This window comes from Limanda limanda, chromosome 18 (assembly GCF_963576545.1).
Source record: "Limanda limanda chromosome 18, fLimLim1.1, whole genome shotgun sequence".
Lineage (NCBI taxonomy): Eukaryota > Metazoa > Chordata > Actinopteri > Pleuronectiformes > Pleuronectidae > Limanda > Limanda limanda.
Genome location: NC_083653.1, coordinates 142,229 through 161,169, shown reverse-complemented (window position 1 = coordinate 161,169; position 18,941 = coordinate 142,229). Strand labels below are relative to the sequence as shown.

Genomic DNA, 18,941 nt, shown 5'->3' with positions numbered 1-18,941 from the left:
ACGTGTGAAAGTCGATAACCGAAGGATGTGCCAACACTTCTCTGCGACACAGATTGACACAAACGCTTCTTTTCATGCAGTGCTGCCCAGGGACAAACCATCTGACCTGGGACAAACCATCTGACCACAAACAAACCATCTGACCAGGGACAAACCATCTGACCCGGGACAAACCATCTGACCAGGAACAAACCATCTGCCCAGGGACAAACCATCTGACCTGGGACAAACCATCTGACCACAAACAAACCATCTGACCAGGAACAAACCATCTGCCCAGGGACAAACCATCTGACCTGGGACAAACCATCTGACCACAAACAAACCATCTGACCAGGAACAAACCATCTGCCCCGGGACAAACCATCTGACCAGGAACAAACCATCTGACCCGGGACAAACCATCTGACCAGGAACAAACCATCTGCCCAGGGACAAACCATCTGACCCGGGACAAACCATCTGACCACAAACAAACCATCTGACCAGGAACAAACCATCTGCACCGGGACAAACCATCTGACCACGTACAAACCATCTGACCAGGGACAAACCATCTGACCAGGGACAAACCATCTGACCCGGGACAAACCATCTGACCAGGAACAAACCATCTGACCAGGTACAAACCATCTGACCAGGGACAAACCATCTGCCCAGGGACAAACCATTTGACCCGGGACAAACCATCTGACCAGGGACAAACCATCTGACCAGGAACAAACTATCTAACTAGGTACAAACCATCTGACCAGGGACAAACCATCTGACCAGGAACAAACCATCTTACCCGGGACAAACCATCTGACCCGGAACAAACCATCTGACCAGGGACAAACCATCTGACCAGGGACAAACCATCTGACCAGGAACAAACCATCTGACCACGAACAAACCATCTAACCAGGAACAAACCATCTGCCCAGGGACAAACCATCTGACCAGGGACAAACCATCTGACCAGGGACAAACCATCTGACCACGAACAAACCATCTAACCAGGAACAAACCATCTAACCAGGAACAAACCATCTGACCAGGAACAAACCATCTGACCAGGAACAAACCATCTGCCCAGGGACAAACCATCTGACCAGGAACAAACCATCTGACCAGGAACAAACCATCTGACCAGGAACAAACCATCTGTCAAGGAACAAACCATCTGACTAGGAACAAACCATCTGACCAGGAACAAACCATCTGACCAGGAACAAACCATCTGACCAGGGACAAACCATCTGACCAGGGACAAACCATCTGACCAGGAACAAACCATCTGACCAGGAACAAACCGTCTGACCCACTACAAACCATCTGACCATGGACAAACCATCTGACCAGGGACAAACCATCTGACCAGGAACAAACCATCTGACCAGGGACAAACCATCTGACCAGGAACAAACCATCTGACCAGGGACAAACCAGCTGACCCAGGACAAACCATCTGACTAGGAACAAACCATCTGACCAGGAACAAACCATCTGACCCGGGACAAACCATCTGACCAGGAACAAACCATCTGACCAGGAACAAACCATCTGACCAGGGACAAACCATCTGACCAGAAACAAACCATCTGACCAGGGACAAACCATCTGACCAGGGACAAACCATCTGACCAGGAACAAACCATCTGACCCAGGACAAACCATCTGACCAGGGACAAATCATCTGACCAGGAACAAACCATCTGACCAGGGACAAACCATCTGACCAGGGACAAACCATCTGACCAGGAACAAACCATCTGACCAGGAACAAACCATCTGACCAGGAACAAATCATCTGACCCGGGACAAACCAATTGATCAGGGACAAACCATCTGACCAGGAACAAACCATCTGACCAGGGTAAAACCATCTGACCAGGAACAAACCATCTGACCAGGGACAAACCATCTGACCAGGGACAAACCATCTGACCAAGAACAAACCATCTGACCAGGGACAAACCATCTGACCAAGAACAAACCATCTGACCAGGGACAAACCATCTGACCCGGGACAAACCATCTGACTAGGAACAAACCATCTGACCAGGAACAAACCATCTGACCCGGGACAAACCATCTGACCAGGAACAAACCATCTGACCAGGGACAAACCATCTGACCAGGAACAAACCATCTGACCAGGGACAAACCATCTAACCCGGGACAAACCATCTGACTAGGAACAAACCATCTGACCAGGAACAAACCATCTGACCCGGGACAAACCATCTGACCAGGGACAAACCATCTGACATGGAACAAACCATCTGACAAGGAACAAACCATCTGACCAGGAACAAACCATCTGACCAGGAACAAACCATCTGCCCAGGGACAAACCATCTGACCTGGGACAAACCATCTGACTAGGAACAAACCATCTGACCAGGAACAAACCATCTGACCCGGGACAAACCATCTGACCAGGAACAAACCATCTGACCAGGGACAAACCATCTGACCAGGAACAAACCATCTGACCAGGGACAAACCATCTAACCCGAGACAAACCATCTGACTAGGAACAAACCATCTGACCAGGAACAAACCATCTGACCCGGGACAAACCATCTGACCAGGGACAAACCATCTGACATGGAACAAACCATCTGACCAGGAACAAACCATCTGACCAGGAACAAACCATCTGACCAGGAACAAACCATCTGACCAGGGACAAACCATCTGACCAGGGACAAACCATCCGACCAGGAACAAACCATCTGACCCGGGACAAACCATCTGACCAGGAACAAACCATCTGACCCGGGACAAACCATCTGACCAGGGACAAACCATCTGACCAGGGACAAACCATCTGACCACGAACAAACCATCTAACCAGGAACAAACCATCTAACCAGGAACAAACCATCTGACCGGGAACAAACCATCTGACCAGGAACAAACCATCTGCCCAGGGACAAACCATCTGACCAGGAACAAACCATCTGACCAGGAACAAACCATCTGACCAGGAACAAACCATCTGTCAAGGAACAAACCATCTGACTAGGAACAAACCATCTGACCAGGAACAAACCATCTGACCAGGAACAAACCATCTGACCAGGGACAAACCATCTGACCAGGGACAAACCATCTGACCAGGAACAAACCATCTGACCAGGAACAAACCGTCTGACCCACTACAAACCATCTGACCAGGGACAAACCATCTGACCAGGAACAAACCATCTGACCAGGGACAAACCATCTGACCAGGAACAAACCATCTGACCAGGGACAAACCAGCTGACCCAGGACAAACCATCTGACTAGGAACAAACCATCTGACCAGGAACAAACCATCTGACCCGGGACAAACCATCTGACCAGGAACAAACCATCTGACCAGGAACAAACCATCTGACCAGGGACAAACCATCTGACCAGAAACAAACCATCTGACCAGGGACAAACCATCTGACCAGGAACAAACCATCTGACCCGGGACAAACCATCTGACCAGGAACAAACCATCTGACCAGGGACAAACCATCTGACCAGGAACAAACCATCTGCACTAGACGAAAAGCAGTATTATTGTCACAGTGAACCTCTTCGGACAGGCCTAATCCCCTGCTGTAACCAACTGTTTCCATGATGTTACCTCGGCGTTCGCCCGTGAAGACAAGGTGGGTCTATCGGCGTTTGCGGACCTTAAGGGGGATTTGGAGAACAAAGGAGAGAACCGCGGGGGGCTCGCTGAGCCTCGCGGACCGATCGCGACGTGTGATCTAATTAGCATATGAATCGGAGTCCAGCCGCTGGCTAGAACCTCTCTCTACTCACCATTGGAGGAAACCACAGACCCTTGAAACTAATGTCACTCGTGATTGGCTGGTAGAAGTGTTGCTATTGGTCACCCTGGGTCATTGCAGTGCACACGTTGGGTCACAGCATTCCGCACGTGGGGTAAGCCCCTCCCACACAATATTAATAATAAAAATGTATATATTAATATTTATTATTATTTATAAGTAAGCCTTTACCAAAAGCACTGCAGTTAATTAAAACTAAACATTCATGTGATGCTTGATGTTATAGGTGAACATATTGTACAGGGAACAAATGTGAACAAGGTATATGTGGAGTCAAAGCTTTATTTACATACAGCAAAAATATTGTACAAATACTCAGATGAGGCTTGAAATGTTTCTCTGCAGCCTCTGGGTCATGACTTCTTTGTGGGACTCTTCTCCAGTGTGTAGACGTCTGTGGTGTGTAGCTGTGAGATCAGTGTAGCTTCCAGTCTTATATGAAGTGTGGGACACAGGTCGGTGCACTCCTGGCTGTGGAAGGATGGATCCATGTCATCTGTCCCGCTTCCATCAGCTGTAAACACATTCAGTAAAATTAGCACAGTTCAATGACAACATACACCTTTACATGTAACTGGAAACTTATTTAATGAATATAACCTTACCCTCTTTCTTCTCCGACAACTCCTCAATGCTGATGTAAGGTCTGGTCGGATCATACTGGCTCATAGTGTGTCTTTGTACGTCATGGACAGGCAGCTGGAAAACAACACCAGTAACATGAGTTTATTATTAATAAACGGAAATAGCCGCGCTGCATCACCGTTGGAAGATCCACAGCAAAAAAACACCAAAACAATTCATAAACAGTTACTTACATTCAATGGCTTAATTTCTGCACTTTAAATCCGGACTTTCAGCGTCTCAGCCTAACGCCTCTTTGTTTGTGTGTGTGTGTGTGGGGGGGGCTGAGGCTGTGAAAACATACAGAAAAGTCACGTTGATGAAAAAACTGTTACATCTAAGTAATTCATACATATTTACACATGCACTAGATCTGCTCCAGCACTCGATGCTGTATTCGTATTTTAGCAACTTTCTCGCTATCCCAAAGAGTGGCGGACATGCTTTCAGATGTAGGGTTAGTTTAGTGGTTAGCATGGCGTCTCTAGCTTAGCTCTCACCGTAACTCAGGGACTGTGCGCCCGTCTTCTCCGGCTCGACCTCTACACCGGGCCCGCGGCTCTGCCTCCACACGCACTCATCTTCTCCTCCAGGGGAAAGCGTCGTGTCGACTTCAGCAAGTTATTTACCCCGAAAACAGGTGTGGTTTACACGTCCTCTGTGCATTTAACCAGCACAATTGAAAAAGTGACTGTAATCATGCCACTCTGTACAGTTGTTGAGATTTGGGATTGTTTTGGATGACAATAAAAATTTGAAATAAAGTGCATTGTTTAATTTATTTTAACTGCATTGACCTTTGTTCGTGGTTTACAATATAATTCATTATAGCACACTTACTTACTTAAGAACAATTTAAAATTTCAGGTTTAATATTTATTTTAAGCCTGGTTTACTCAGCCAGATAGTTTGTTGGTGCCTCTTACACATTGGTGTTATCTGCTCTCAGGGAAACTGATTTGCATTTGTGAAGCTCAGAGCATTGTCATTTGCATGTGAAAGCGTCCTCTAGGCGTTGGAGCAGGGGGGTCAAATCTCAACAGCTCACAGGCTTGACAACTGCAGGAACCCTGAGCGTTTCCTTCGCTGCCTGCAGATACGTGTGAAAGTCGATAACCGAAGGATGTGCCAACACTTCTCTGCGACACAGATTGACACAAACGCTTCTTTTCATGCAGTGCTGCCCAGGGACAAACCATCTGACCTGGGACAAACCATCTGACCACAAACAAACCATCTGACCAGGGACAAACCATCTGACCCGGGACAAACCATCTGACCAGGAACAAACCATCTGCCCAGGGACAAACCATCTGACCTGGGACAAACCATCTGACCACAAACAAACCATCTGACCAGGAACAAACCATCTGCCCCGGGACAAACCATCTGACCAGGAACAAACCATCTGACCCGGGACAAACCATCTGACCAGGAACAAACCATCTGCCCAGGGACAAACCATCTGACCCGGGACAAACCATCTGACCACAAACAAACCATCTGACCAGGAACAAACCATCTGCACCGGGACAAACCATCTGACCACGTACAAACCATCTGACCAGGGACAAACCATCTGACCAGGGACAAACCATCTGACCCGGGACAAACCATCTGACCAGGAACAAACCATCTGACCAGGTACAAACCATCTGACCAGGGACAAACCATCTGCCCAGGGACAAACCATTTGACCCGGGACAAACCATCTGACCAGGGACAAACCATCTGACCAGGAACAAACTATCTAACTAGGTACAAACCATCTGACCAGGGACAAACCATCTGACCAGGAACAAACCATCTTACCCGGGACAAACCATCTGACCCGGAACAAACCATCTGACCAGGGACAAACCATCTGACCAGGGACAAACCATCTGACCAGGAACAAACCATCTGACCACGAACAAACCATCTAACCAGGAACAAACCATCTGCCCAGGGACAAACCATCTGACCAGGGACAAACCATCTGACCAGGGACAAACCATCTGACCACGAACAAACCATCTAACCAGGAACAAACCATCTAACCAGGAACAAACCATCTGACCAGGAACAAACCATCTGACCAGGAACAAACCATCTGCCCAGGGACAAACCATCTGACCAGGAACAAACCATCTGACCAGGAACAAACCATCTGACCAGGAACAAACCATCTGTCAAGGAACAAACCATCTGACTAGGAACAAACCATCTGACCAGGAACAAACCATCTGACCAGGAACAAACCATCTGACCAGGGACAAACCATCTGACCAGGGACAAACCATCTGACCAGGAACAAACCATCTGACCAGGGACAAACCATCTGACCAGGGACAAACCATCTGACCAGGAACAAACCATCTGAACAGGAACAAACCATCTGACCAGGAACAAACCATCTGCCAAGGGACAAACCATCTGAAAAGGGACAAACCATCTGACCAGAGACAAACCATCTGACCAGGAACAAACCATCTGACCAAGGACAAACCATCTGACCAGGGACAAACCATCTGACCAGGGACAAACCATCTGACCAGGAACAAACCATCTGACCAGGGACAAACCATCTGACCAGGAACAAACCATCTGACCAGGGACAAACCAGCTGACCCAGGACAAACCATCTGACTAGGAACAAACCATCTGACCAGGAACAAACCATCTGACCCGGGACAAACCATCTGACCAGGAACAAACCATCTGACCAGGAACAAACCATCTGACCAGGGACAAACCATCTGACCAGAAACAAACCATCTGACCAGGGACAAACCATCTGACCAGGGACAAACCATCTGACCAGGAACAAACCATCTGACCCAGGACAAACCATCTGACCAGGGACAAATCATCTGACCAGGAACAAACCATCTGACCAGGGACAAACCATCTGACCAGGGACAAACCATCTGACCAGGAACAAACCATCTGACCAGGAACAAACCATCTGACCAGGAACAAACCATCTGACCAGGAACAAATCATCTGACCCGGGACAAACCAATTGATCAGGGACAAACCATCTGACCAGGAACAAACCATCTGACCAGGGTAAAACCATCTGACCAGGAACAAACCATCTGACCAGGGACAAACCATCTGACCAGGGACAAACCATCTGACCAAGAACAAACCATCTGACCAGGGACAAACCATCTGACCAAGAACAAACCATCTGACCAGGGACAAACCATCTGACCCGGGACAAACCATCTGACTAGGAACAAACCATCTGACCAGGAACAAACCATCTGACCCGGGACAAACCATCTGACCAGGAACAAACCATCTGACCAGGGACAAACCATCTGACCAGGAACAAACCATCTGACCAGGGACAAACCATCTAACCCGGGACAAACCATCTGACTAGGAACAAACCATCTGACCAGGAACAAACCATCTGACCCGGGACAAACCATCTGACCAGGGACAAACCATCTGACCAGGAACAAACCATCTGACCAGGAACAAACCATCTGACCAGGAACAAACCATCTGACCAGGAACAAACCATCTGCCCAGGGACAAACCATCTGACCTGGGACAAACCATCTGACTAGGAACAAACCATCTGACCAGGAACAAACCATCTGACCCGGGACAAACCATCTGACCAGGAACAAACCATCTGACCAGGGACAAACCATCTGACCAGGAACAAACCATCTGACCAGGGACAAACCATCTAACCCGAGACAAACCATCTGACTAGGAACAAACCATCTGACCAGGAACAAACCATCTGACCCGGGACAAACCATCTGACCAGGGACAAACCATCTGACATGGAACAAACCATCTGACCAGGAACAAACCATCTGACCAGGAACAAACCATCTGACCAGGGACAAACCATCTGACCAGGGACAAACCATCCGACCAGGAACAAACCATCTGACCCGGGACAAACCATCTGACCAGGAACAAACCATCTGACCCGGGACAAACCATCTGACCAGGGACAAACCATCTGACCAGGGACAAACCATCTGACCACGAACAAACCATCTAACCAGGAACAAACCATCTAACCAGGAACAAACCATCTGACCAGGAACAAACCATCTGACCAGGAACAAACCATCTGCCCAGGGACAAACCATCTGACCAGGAACAAACCATCTGACCAGGAACAAACCATCTGACCAGGAACAAACCATCTGTCAAGGAACAAACCATCTGACTAGGAACAAACCATCTGACCAGGAACAAACCATCTGACCAGGAACAAACCATCTGACCAGGGACAAACCATCTGACCAGGGACAAACCATCTGACCAGGAACAAACCATCTGACCAGGAACAAACCGTCTGACCCACTACAAACCATCTGACCAGGGACAAACCATCTGACCAGGAACAAACCATCTGACCAGGGACAAACCATCTGACCAGGAACAAACCATCTGACCAGGGACAAACCAGCTGACCCAGGACAAACCATCTGACTAGGAACAAACCATCTGACCAGGAACAAACCATCTGACCCGGGACAAACCATCTGACCAGGAACAAACCATCTGACCAGGAACAAACCATCTGACCAGGGACAAACCATCTGACCAGAAACAAACCATCTGACCAGGGACAAACCATCTGACCAGGGACAAACCATCTGACCAGGAACAAACCATCTGACCCAGGACAAACCATCTGACCAGGGACAAATCATCTGACCAGGAACAAACCATCTGACCAGGGACAAACCATCTGACCAGGGACAAACCATCTGACCAGGAACAAACCATCTGACCAGGAACAAACCATATGACCAGGAACAAACCATCTGACCAGGAACAAATCATCTGACCCGGGACAAACCAATTGATCAGGGACAAACCATCTGACCAGGAACAAACCATCTGACCAGGGTAAAACCATCTGACCAGGAACAAACCATCTGACCAGGGACAAACCATCTGACCAGGGACAAACCATCTGACCAAGAACAAACCATCTGACCAGGGACAAACCATCTGACCAAGAACAAACCATCTGACCAGGGACAAACCATCTGACCCGGGACAAACCATCTGACTAGGAACAAACCATCTGACCAGGAACAAACCATCTGACCCGGGACAAACCATCTGACCAGGAACAAACCATCTGACCAGGGACAAACCATCTGACCAGGAACAAACCATCTGACCAGGGACAAACCATCTAACCCGGGACAAACCATCTGACTAGGAACAAACCATCTGACCAGGAACAAACCATCTGACCCGGGACAAACCATCTGACCAGGGACAAACCATCTGACATGGAACAAACCATCTGACCAGGAACAAACCATCTGACCAGGAACAAACCATCTGACCAGGAACAAACCATCTGCCCAGGGACAAACCATCTGACCTGGGACAAACCATCTGACTAGGAACAAACCCTCTGACCAGGAACAAACCATCTGACCCGGGACAAACCATCTGACCAGGAACAAACCATCTGACCAGGGACAAACCATCTGACCAGGAACAAACCATCTGACCAGGGACAAACCATCTAACCCGAGACAAACCATCTGACTAGGAACAAACCATCTGACCAGGAACAAACCATCTGACCCGGGACAAACCATCTGACCAGGGACAAACCATCTGACATGGAACAAACCATCTGACCAGGAACAAACCATCTGACCAGGAACAAACCATCTGACCAGGAACAAACCATCTGACCAGGGACAAACCATCTGACCAGGGACAAACCATCCGACCAGGAACAAACCATCTGACCCGGGACAAACCATCTGACCAGGAACAAACCATCTGACCCGGGACAAACCATCTGACCAGGGACAAACCATCTGACAAGGAACAAACCATCTGACCAGGAACAAACCATCTGACCAGGAACAAACCATCTGACCAGGAACAAACCATCTGACCAGGGACAAACCATCTGACCAGGGACAAACCATCCGACCAGGAACAAACCATCTGACCCGGGACAAACCATCTGACCAGGAACAAACCATCTGACCAGGAACAAACCATCTGACCAGGAACAAACCATCTGACCCGGAACAAACCATCTGACACAGAACAAACCATCTGACCAGGGACAAACCATCTGACCAGGAACAAACCATCTTACCCGGGACAAACCATCTGACCCGGAACAAACCATCTGACCAGGGACAAACCATCTGACCAGGGACAAACCATCTGACCAGGAACAAACCATCTGACCACGAACAAACCATCTAACCAGGAACAAACCATCTGCCCAGGGACAAACCATCTGACCAGGGACAAACCATCTGACCAGGGACAAACCATCTGACCACGAACAAACCATCTAACCAGGAACAAACCATCTAACCAGGAACAAACCATCTGACCAGGAACAAACCATCTGACCAGGAACAAACCATCTGACCAGGGACAAACCATCTGACCAGGAACAAACCATCTGACCAGGAACAAACCATCTGACCAGGGACAAACCATCTAACCAGGAACAAACCATCTGACCAGGAACAAACCATCTGACCAGGAACAAACCATCTGACCAGGGACAAACCATCTGACTAGGAACAAACCATCTGCCCAGGGACAAACCATCTGACCAGGAACAAACCATCTGACCAGGAACAAACCATCTGACCAGGAACAAACCATCTGACCAGGGACAAACCATCTGACCAGGGACAAACCATCTGACCAGGAACAAACCATCTGACCAGGAACAAACCGTCTGACCCACGACAAACCATCTGACCAGGGACAAACCATCTGACCAGGAACAATCCATCTGACCAGGGACAAACCATCTGACCAGGAACAAACCATCTGACCAGGAACAAACCGTCTGACCCACGACAAACCATCTGACCAGGGACAAACCATCTGACCAGGAACAAACCATCTGACCAGGGACAAACCATCTGACCAGGAACAAACCATCTGACCAGGAACAAACCATCTGAACAGGAACAAACCATCTGACCAGGAACAAACCATCTGCCAAGGGACAAACCATCTGAAAAGGGACAAACCATCTGACCAGAGACAAACCATCTGACCAGGAACAAACCATCTGACCAAGGACAAACCATCTGACCAGGGACAAACCATCTGACCAGGGACAAACCATCTGACCAGGAACAAACCATCTGACCAGGAACAAACCATCTGACCAGGGACAAACCATCTGACCAGGAACAAACCATCTGACCAGGAACAAACCATCTGACCAGGGACAAACCATCTAACCAGGAACAAACCATCTGACCAGGAACAAACCATCTGACCAGGAACAAACCATCTGACCAGGGACAAACCATCTGACTAGGAACAAACCATCTGCCCAGGGACAAACCATCTGACCAGGAACAAACCATCTGACCAGGAACAAACCATCTGACCAGGAACAAACCATCTGACCAGGGACAAACCATCTGACCAGGGACAAACCATCTGACCAGGAACAAACCATCTGACCAGGAACAAACCGTCTGACCCACGACAAACCATCTGACCAGGGACAAACCATCTGACCAGGAACAATCCATCTGACCAGGGACAAACCATCTGACCAGGAACAAACCATCTGACCAGGAACAAACCGTCTGACCCACGACAAACCATCTGACCAGGGACAAACCATCTGACCAGGAACAAACCATCTGACCAGGGACAAACCATCTGACCAGGAACAAACCATCTGACCAGGAACAAACCATCTGAACAGGAACAAACCATCTGACCAGGAACAAACCATCTGCCAAGGGACAAACCATCTGAAAAGGGACAAACCATCTGACCAGAGACAAACCATCTGACCAGGAACAAACCATCTGACCAAGGACAAACCATCTGACCAGGGACAAACCATCTGACCAGGGACAAACCATCTGACCAGGAACAAACCATCTGACCAGGGACAAACCATCTGACCCAGGACAAACCATCTGACTAGGAACAAACCATCTGACCAGGAACAAACCATCTGACCCGGGACAAACCATCTGACCAGGAACAAACCATCTGACCAGGAACAAACCATCTGACCAGGGACAAACCATCTGACCAGGAACAAACCATCTGACCAGGGACAAACCATCTGACCAGGGACAAACCATCTGACCAGGAACAAACCATCTGACCCAGGACAAACCATCTGACCAGGGACAAACCATCTGACCAGGAACAAACCATCTGACCAGGGACAAACCATCTGACCAGGGACAAACCATCTGACCAGGAACAAACCATCTGACCAGGGACAACCCATCTGACCAGGAACAAACCATCTGACCAGGGACAAACCATCTGACCAGGAACAAACCATCCGACCAGGAACAAACCATCTGCCACAGAACAATGAATTAATTACTAAACATTGTTAATAATTACTTAGGAGTGACTTCCTGTCCCAGAACATCTGAAGAAGTGACAGTTGCTGGTTTGATTGCCAACTGACACCTTCACTTTTGTAACATGTAAAGATAAAAAGTATTAAAACATGTCAGAGTATCAACAATTATTTTCATTTGACAACTTTATTTTAAAACATTTAATTTCATCTGAATTTAAACCTTGTGATCATATGAAATGAGAAATTAAACAAAACTCTTAATGTGATAAAATCTGTGAATGTACTGATTTTACAAAATTTCACCTGAACTTGTTTCCTGTGTGATTATGATAAACTCTTTGCCTCATCAAAATAAATCTTCAAAAGAAAAAAGGGACTTTTTAACGACAGATTATATTCTTATTTTTATTAGTTAAAAAAAATCAAAATTAAAAGACAAAAATTAAAAGTAAAACATCCTTTGTTGTGGATTTGAGTTTGGACTGAACCAGCGCTCACGCCAGGTCCACGGCGATCGTCATCACATGACGAGAGACGAGCCGTGGTCGCTGGATCCGTCCACCGAGCGGCGGGCGGACACGTAGACCTCAGACGTGACCCTGGAGAAGCGGCGTGGGGCCATGTACTTCTTCCCCAGACACCACAGGTCCTGGAAGATCCTTCTGAAGTGGTTCCTGAACTTCACCCCGACGAAGGCGTACAGCACCGGGTTCAGGCAGCAGTGCAGGTAGGCGACGGTCTGCGTGACGGTCTCGGCGACCTTCAGGGCATCGGACGCTTCACACTTCTGCTGCTCGAACATGATGGCGGTGTTGTAAAGCAATACGATATTGTAGGGTAGGTGACAGGCGACGAACACCAACACCACGGCCAGTACCACCCGGACCGCCTTGTGCCGCTGGAAGTTTCTGACACTCAGCAGCTTGAGGATAATGGCGGTGTAGCAGACGGTCATGATGAGCAGCGGCAGGAAGAAGCCCACGGCCAGCTGGGTGCTGGGGACGGCGACCTTGGTCGTCCAGGCCGTGTTGTCATTCATGAACCTGAACTCACAGACAAACTGCGGAGGTCCGGAGGTCTCATTCCTCTCGTGTTCCTCAAACATGAAGGACTCTAGGGCTTGCATCGGCTCGTACCAGTTGTAAAAGTAGAATGTTGGGACGGACAGAAGAAAAGCAAAAGTCCAGACGATGGCGCAGATGAGGCGGCTGTGGGGCAGCGTGCGCAGGCGGAAGCTGCGGCGGGCCTGGACGATGGCGATGTAGCGGTCCGTGCTGATGCAGGCGAGCAGCAACATGCCGCTGTAAAGGTTCACACTGTAAGAGCCGCGCAGCAGCTTGCAGGCCACCGGCCCCATGGACCACGCCCACATCTCGTTGTAGACGATGAGAGGCAGCGACACCACAAACAGCAGGTCAGCGATGGCCACGTTGAGCAGATAGACGTCGGTCATGGACTTCGTCCTCTTGTAGAAGGCGTAGGTAACGATCACCAGACTGTTCCCCACGAAGCCCAGGATGAAGATGATGGAGTGAACGTACTGACCCACAACCAGCTGCACTCTGCGGTTGTCCTCGTAAGTACAAGGTTCTACCACCTCGTAGTCCCAATCGGTGTCATTGTAGCCGTTATCGGTGTCATTGTAGCCGTAAAGCGATTGGATGAACGAAGAGTCTTTCATGTTGTTGTTCTCCGGCTGTGAACAAAGAGAATAGAGAACGTCAAACTCCTTGATTGACACGTGAGATGAATCAGACAACAAAATCTGACCTTTTCAAGTCAGATGTAAAAATCTGAAATTTGAATGTGGTGAAAGTGGAACAAGTGTCACGTTGTATGTTCGTGTGCTTCTGGTAAACGTGTTCCAGTTGTGGTTGAACAGACGTGTGACTTTGAACAATGGGAGGAAGCTTGGAAGCTGAAACAATATATGACCCAGTTAAGCTGTGGTTTCTTCTTCTTCTTTGAGGGTTAAATTACAGACGCTGAGCGGAACCTTTCAGAGACTAAGATTTGCTTTTGACTTTTAAATTCAATATTTTATTTATATACAGTTTTATTTGTGAAGTGCCAAATCACAATAAACATGATCTCAAGGCTCTTCACGTAGAAGGTGAGAGAGAAAAAACTCTTTAACTTGAGAACCTCGAGCAGAACCTGTCCTTTACATTCAAAGGAGGATAAGAATGTTCTGTTCTTCATTATCGAACAAACACAGGTACTGATGGTTCCACAGGTTCTATTACCATTCACGAGGGGGGGGGGCACACCTGAAGTAACACGCTTCCTCATCACACCATCATCCCTTTCTCTACTTCTGCCTGTTGAACACAAGTGGACATCGTCTCCTGACGGGTGGAGAACATAATAATAAACTGTTTAGTAATAATCCCAATTATAATCATTAACTATTTATTCTTTATGTCTCATTTTAAATGATTTTATGATTGAGCCTCTAAAACTTCTAGATATTATCAGTCATCGTCCTGATGAGCAGGAAACATGAATCGGAGCAGATGTTGAATAAGAACAAACACAATTTTAAGAAAATAAATAAAATTAGAAAATAAAATCCGGACTCACGGCTTTTCAGTTTGTAGTTTGAGTTTGGACGTGGCTGCTGTCGCTCGTTCAGGTGAAGACTCTGTTAGTGGAGGAAGCTGCAGCAGTAAACACACTGAAAACTGCTGACTGAAAGGGAAGTGTGTGTGTGTTGTATCTAAAGGAAATGAACAAGCCAATCGTTGTGTTCAAAACGTTAACTGTGTGTGTGTGTGCGTGTGCGTGGGTGTGTGTATCAAAGTTCAATTCATTTATTGTCATACTGCTTATGACAGAGTGAGGATCTGTGTGTTGAGCTTCTCCAGTGAGTCTTTGACCAGTCTGATGCTGTTGGACAGACTCTGTTCCTCAGGCTGAACGTTCTGCCAGAGGTGAGAACAATGCAGCTGGAGAAGATGCTGAGGACCTTTGGTGACATGCTGAATTCAAGCGGTAGTCAGCTGGCACCAGTTCTGGTTGATGAAGATGGAGCCCAAGAGCAGCCTGAACATGGGTCATACCCGAACCCCAAATGGGACTTTATATTATTGAGAAATTGTATATATATATTACGGTCACACCACACAACATTTTTTAAGGCCACGGCCAAGTCATCTAAATGAAAAAACACATTTTTATATGATTTTGTGTACACAAAATTCCTAATGTTTGATTAATTTTTTGGGTATTTTAAAATTGGCCTGTTGAAAATCTCTATACGTCATTGACCCATATATATCTATAGATACACACATGTGTGTGTAAACTTGATTCCAATTAGGTTTTATTACAGGAAAACAAAGACTCTCATTGACGGCTTGGAGTCATTTCCTTAATAAATCTGCAGAAAACAATGATTCCATACAAATCAATTTATTTGTCAAGTCAAACTGTACACACTTAAATGTTGATGACAAAAACAGGTGCCTGGTGGAAGAGTGATGCATGATGGGAGTGTCAGGCCACCTCCTCCATGTAATCAGCGGAGTGACTGAGCTGAGACACACTCAGGTCCTGAGTCTCATCGAGCTGCAGAAGAAACAAGTTAAAGAATGTTACCACCGGAAAATGAATCATCATGAAGACTGATCTGAATCACAATCACTTATGACATCATCACCTTGTCGCTGCTGTCGGGTCCCTCGATGGAAACTTCCTCGATCTCCTCGCCGATGCTCAGCTCGCTCCTGGAGAGATCTGAGCGATGACTGACATTTTTTCTTTAATTAACAAAAATAAAGTAAAAGATCTTAAATGTCATTAGGTAAAATATGTTTCAGTCTCACCTGTTGAAGTCGTCGTCATATTCAACATCTTCATCTGTAAAAACAATTAAATTGATTTCAGGTTCTAATACACTTGTGATGTAATGGTACAGCAGCTCTGGTTGACATGGCCCTCACCTCCAGGAGTTACCTTTGATCTGTTTTGTCCTTTGATTTTCATTATTAACTTATTTGTAAGAATGCATTCTTTCGCTTACATAAAATATTTCAAGAACCGAGACCAGAGACCACATGTCTCACTTATTAATGTGCAGCATCATATCATAAAGAGCTCACAGTACCTGTCTTTGGCTCTGAGAAGACAGCATCTTACCGAAATGAAAAGATCCAGTTTTATCATTCGAGGCCTTCGAGTCTCTGAATCCTTTCGATTTTCCTTCGAGAAGAATAAAAACATCAGCATCAGAAAAACATCGACCTCCTGACGTTTCCTCTCACATCATCATCTAGATAATTATTTTAGCGCCATCCTCAGGACAAATGGAGTACGTTTAGTTCCAACAACCTTCGAGGACAGATCTGGATGTGGTCTGCTGTCATGACCCCGGCAGCCTCTAGGGAGTGCTGCAGATGTTTAGAATCAAACTGACCATTCCTGCTGTCACTCTGCTCTGCACTGTTTCCTGCAGCTCCTCCTGGTCTCGGTGCATCGGAGGCAGCTCCTGCAGGACTCTCTCTGGCCCCAGAGGCCTCAACCTTCATGCAACACAGACAGCACACAGTCTCAATTCAATTTGTATAGTGCAAATCATATCATACATTATCTCAAGGCTCTTCACAAAGAAGGTCAAGGTCTTCATAATTAAGGTCTTTAAATGCAAGGAGCAGGATCTTGATATTCAGAGTTCCACAGGGAGCCAGTGAGATGATCTCTTCTGGTTCCTGTCAGCTCTCGTGCTGCAGCATCTTGGACCAACTGGAGGCTTCTCACAGACTCACTGGGACGTCCTGATAATAAAGAACCACAGTAATCCAGTCTAGAGGGAACAAATGCATGGACGCGTTTCTAAACCATCTGACCCGGGACAAACCATCTGACCAGGGACAAACCATCTGACCAGGGACAAACCATCTGACCAGGAACAAACCATCTGACCAGGGACAAACCATCTGACCAGGAACAAACCATCTGACCAGGGACAAACCATCTGTCCAGGGACAAACCATCTAACACAGAACAAACCATCTGACCAGGAACAAACCATCTGACCAGGGACAAACCATCTGACCAGGGACAAACCATCTGACCAGGAACAAACCATCTGACCAGGGACAAACCATCTGACCAGGGACAAACCATCTGACCAGGGACAAACCATCTGACCAGGGACAAACCATCTGACCAGGAACAAACCATCTGACCAGAGACAAACCATCTGACCAGGAACAAACCATCTGACCAGGGACAAACCATCTGACCCGGGACAAACCATCTGACCAGGGACAAACCATCTGACCAGGAACAAACCATCTGCCCAGGGACAAACCATCTGACCAGGGACAAACCATCTGACCAGGAACAAACCATCTGACCAGGGACAAACCATCTGACCAGGAACAATACATCTGACCCGGGACAAACCATCTGACCAGGGACAAACCATCTGACAAGGAACAAACCATCTGACCAGGAACAAACCATCTGACCAGGGACAAACCATCTGACCCGGGACAAACCATCTGACTAGGAACAAACCATCTGACCAGGAACAAACCATCTGACCATGAACAAACCATCTGACCAGGAACAAACCATCTGACCAGGGACAAACCATCTGACCAGGGACAAACCATCTGACCTGGAACAAACCATCTGACCCGGGACAAACCATCTGACCAGGAACAAACCATCTGACCCGGGACAAACCATCTGACCAGGAACAAACCATCTGACCCGGGACAAACCATCTGACCAGGGACAAACCATCTGACCAGGGACAAACCATCTGACCAGGAACAAACCATCTGACCAGGGACAAACCATCTGACCAGGAACAAACCATCTGACCAGGGACAAACCATCTGCCCAGGGACAAACCATCTGACACAGAACAAACCATCTGACCAGGAACAAACCATCTGACCAGGAACAAACCATCTGACCAGGGACAAACCATCTGACCCGCGACAAACCATCTGACCAGGGACAAACCATCTGACCAGGGACAAACCATCTGACCAGGGACAAACCATCTGACCAGGGACAAACCATCTGACCAGGAACAAACCATCTGCCCAGGGACAAACCATCTGACCAGGAACAAACCATCTGACCAGGAACAAACCATCTGCCCAGGGACAAACCATCTGACCAGGAACAAACCATCTGACCAG

General features: G+C 47.5%; 2 protein-coding genes and 1 long non-coding RNA gene across 3 annotated transcripts; all 3 read right to left on the bottom strand.

The window, feature by feature from the left end:
* Nucleotides 1-4,099: 4,099 nt before the first annotated feature.
* On the bottom strand, nucleotides 4,100-4,981 carry LOC133024915 (uncharacterized). The gene is made up of 4 exons (XR_009683132.1): nucleotides 4,949-4,981; nucleotides 4,643-4,738; nucleotides 4,430-4,523; nucleotides 4,100-4,338 (listed from the first exon to the last, which is right to left on the bottom strand). It is a non-coding gene; the product is annotated as an uncharacterized LOC133024915 (long non-coding RNA).
* An 8,319-nt stretch (nucleotides 4,982-13,300) lies between these two features.
* LOC133024774 (C-C chemokine receptor type 6-like) lies at nucleotides 13,301-15,760 on the bottom strand. Its single transcript, XM_061091946.1, has 2 exons — nucleotides 15,683-15,760; nucleotides 13,301-14,476 (listed from the first exon to the last, which is right to left on the bottom strand). The coding sequence occupies exons 1-2, from the start codon at nucleotides 15,758-15,760 to the stop codon at nucleotides 13,301-13,303; spliced, it is 1,254 nt and encodes a 417-aa protein (XP_060947929.1).
* A 418-nt stretch (nucleotides 15,761-16,178) lies between these two features.
* LOC133024630 (centrosomal protein 43-like) lies at nucleotides 16,179-17,330 on the bottom strand. Its single transcript, XM_061091792.1, has 5 exons — nucleotides 17,198-17,330; nucleotides 16,921-16,983; nucleotides 16,608-16,641; nucleotides 16,442-16,508; nucleotides 16,179-16,350 (listed from the first exon to the last, which is right to left on the bottom strand). Exons 1-5 carry the CDS (start codon nucleotides 17,307-17,309, stop codon nucleotides 16,279-16,281), a joined length of 348 nt encoding a protein of 115 aa, XP_060947775.1. The 5' UTR covers nucleotides 17,310-17,330; the 3' UTR covers nucleotides 16,179-16,278.
* Between the last annotated feature and the right edge of the window lie 1,611 nt (nucleotides 17,331-18,941).

Excerpts from the sequence above, each read along its gene's own strand:
- LOC133024774 (XM_061091946.1), bottom strand. The coding sequence starts at position 15,760 with ATGTCACCAAAGGTCCTCAGCATCTTCTCCAGCTGCATTGTTCTCACC. Across the intron at positions 14,477-15,682 it reads CGTTCAGCCTGAGGAACAGA|CCGGAGAACAACAACATGAA; the intron begins GTCTGTCCAACA and ends CTTTGTTCACAG.
- LOC133024630 (XM_061091792.1), bottom strand. The coding sequence starts at position 17,309 with ATGAAGGTTGAGGCCTCTGGGGCCAGAGAGAGTCCTGCAGGAGCTGCC. Across the intron at positions 16,984-17,197 it reads GCAGAGTGACAGCAGGAATG|GAAAATCGAAAGGATTCAGA; the intron begins GTCAGTTTGATT and ends TTCTTCTCGAAG. Across the intron at positions 16,351-16,441 it reads GACCCGACAGCAGCGACAAG|CTCGATGAGACTCAGGACCT; the intron begins GTGATGATGTCA and ends TTTCTTCTGCAG.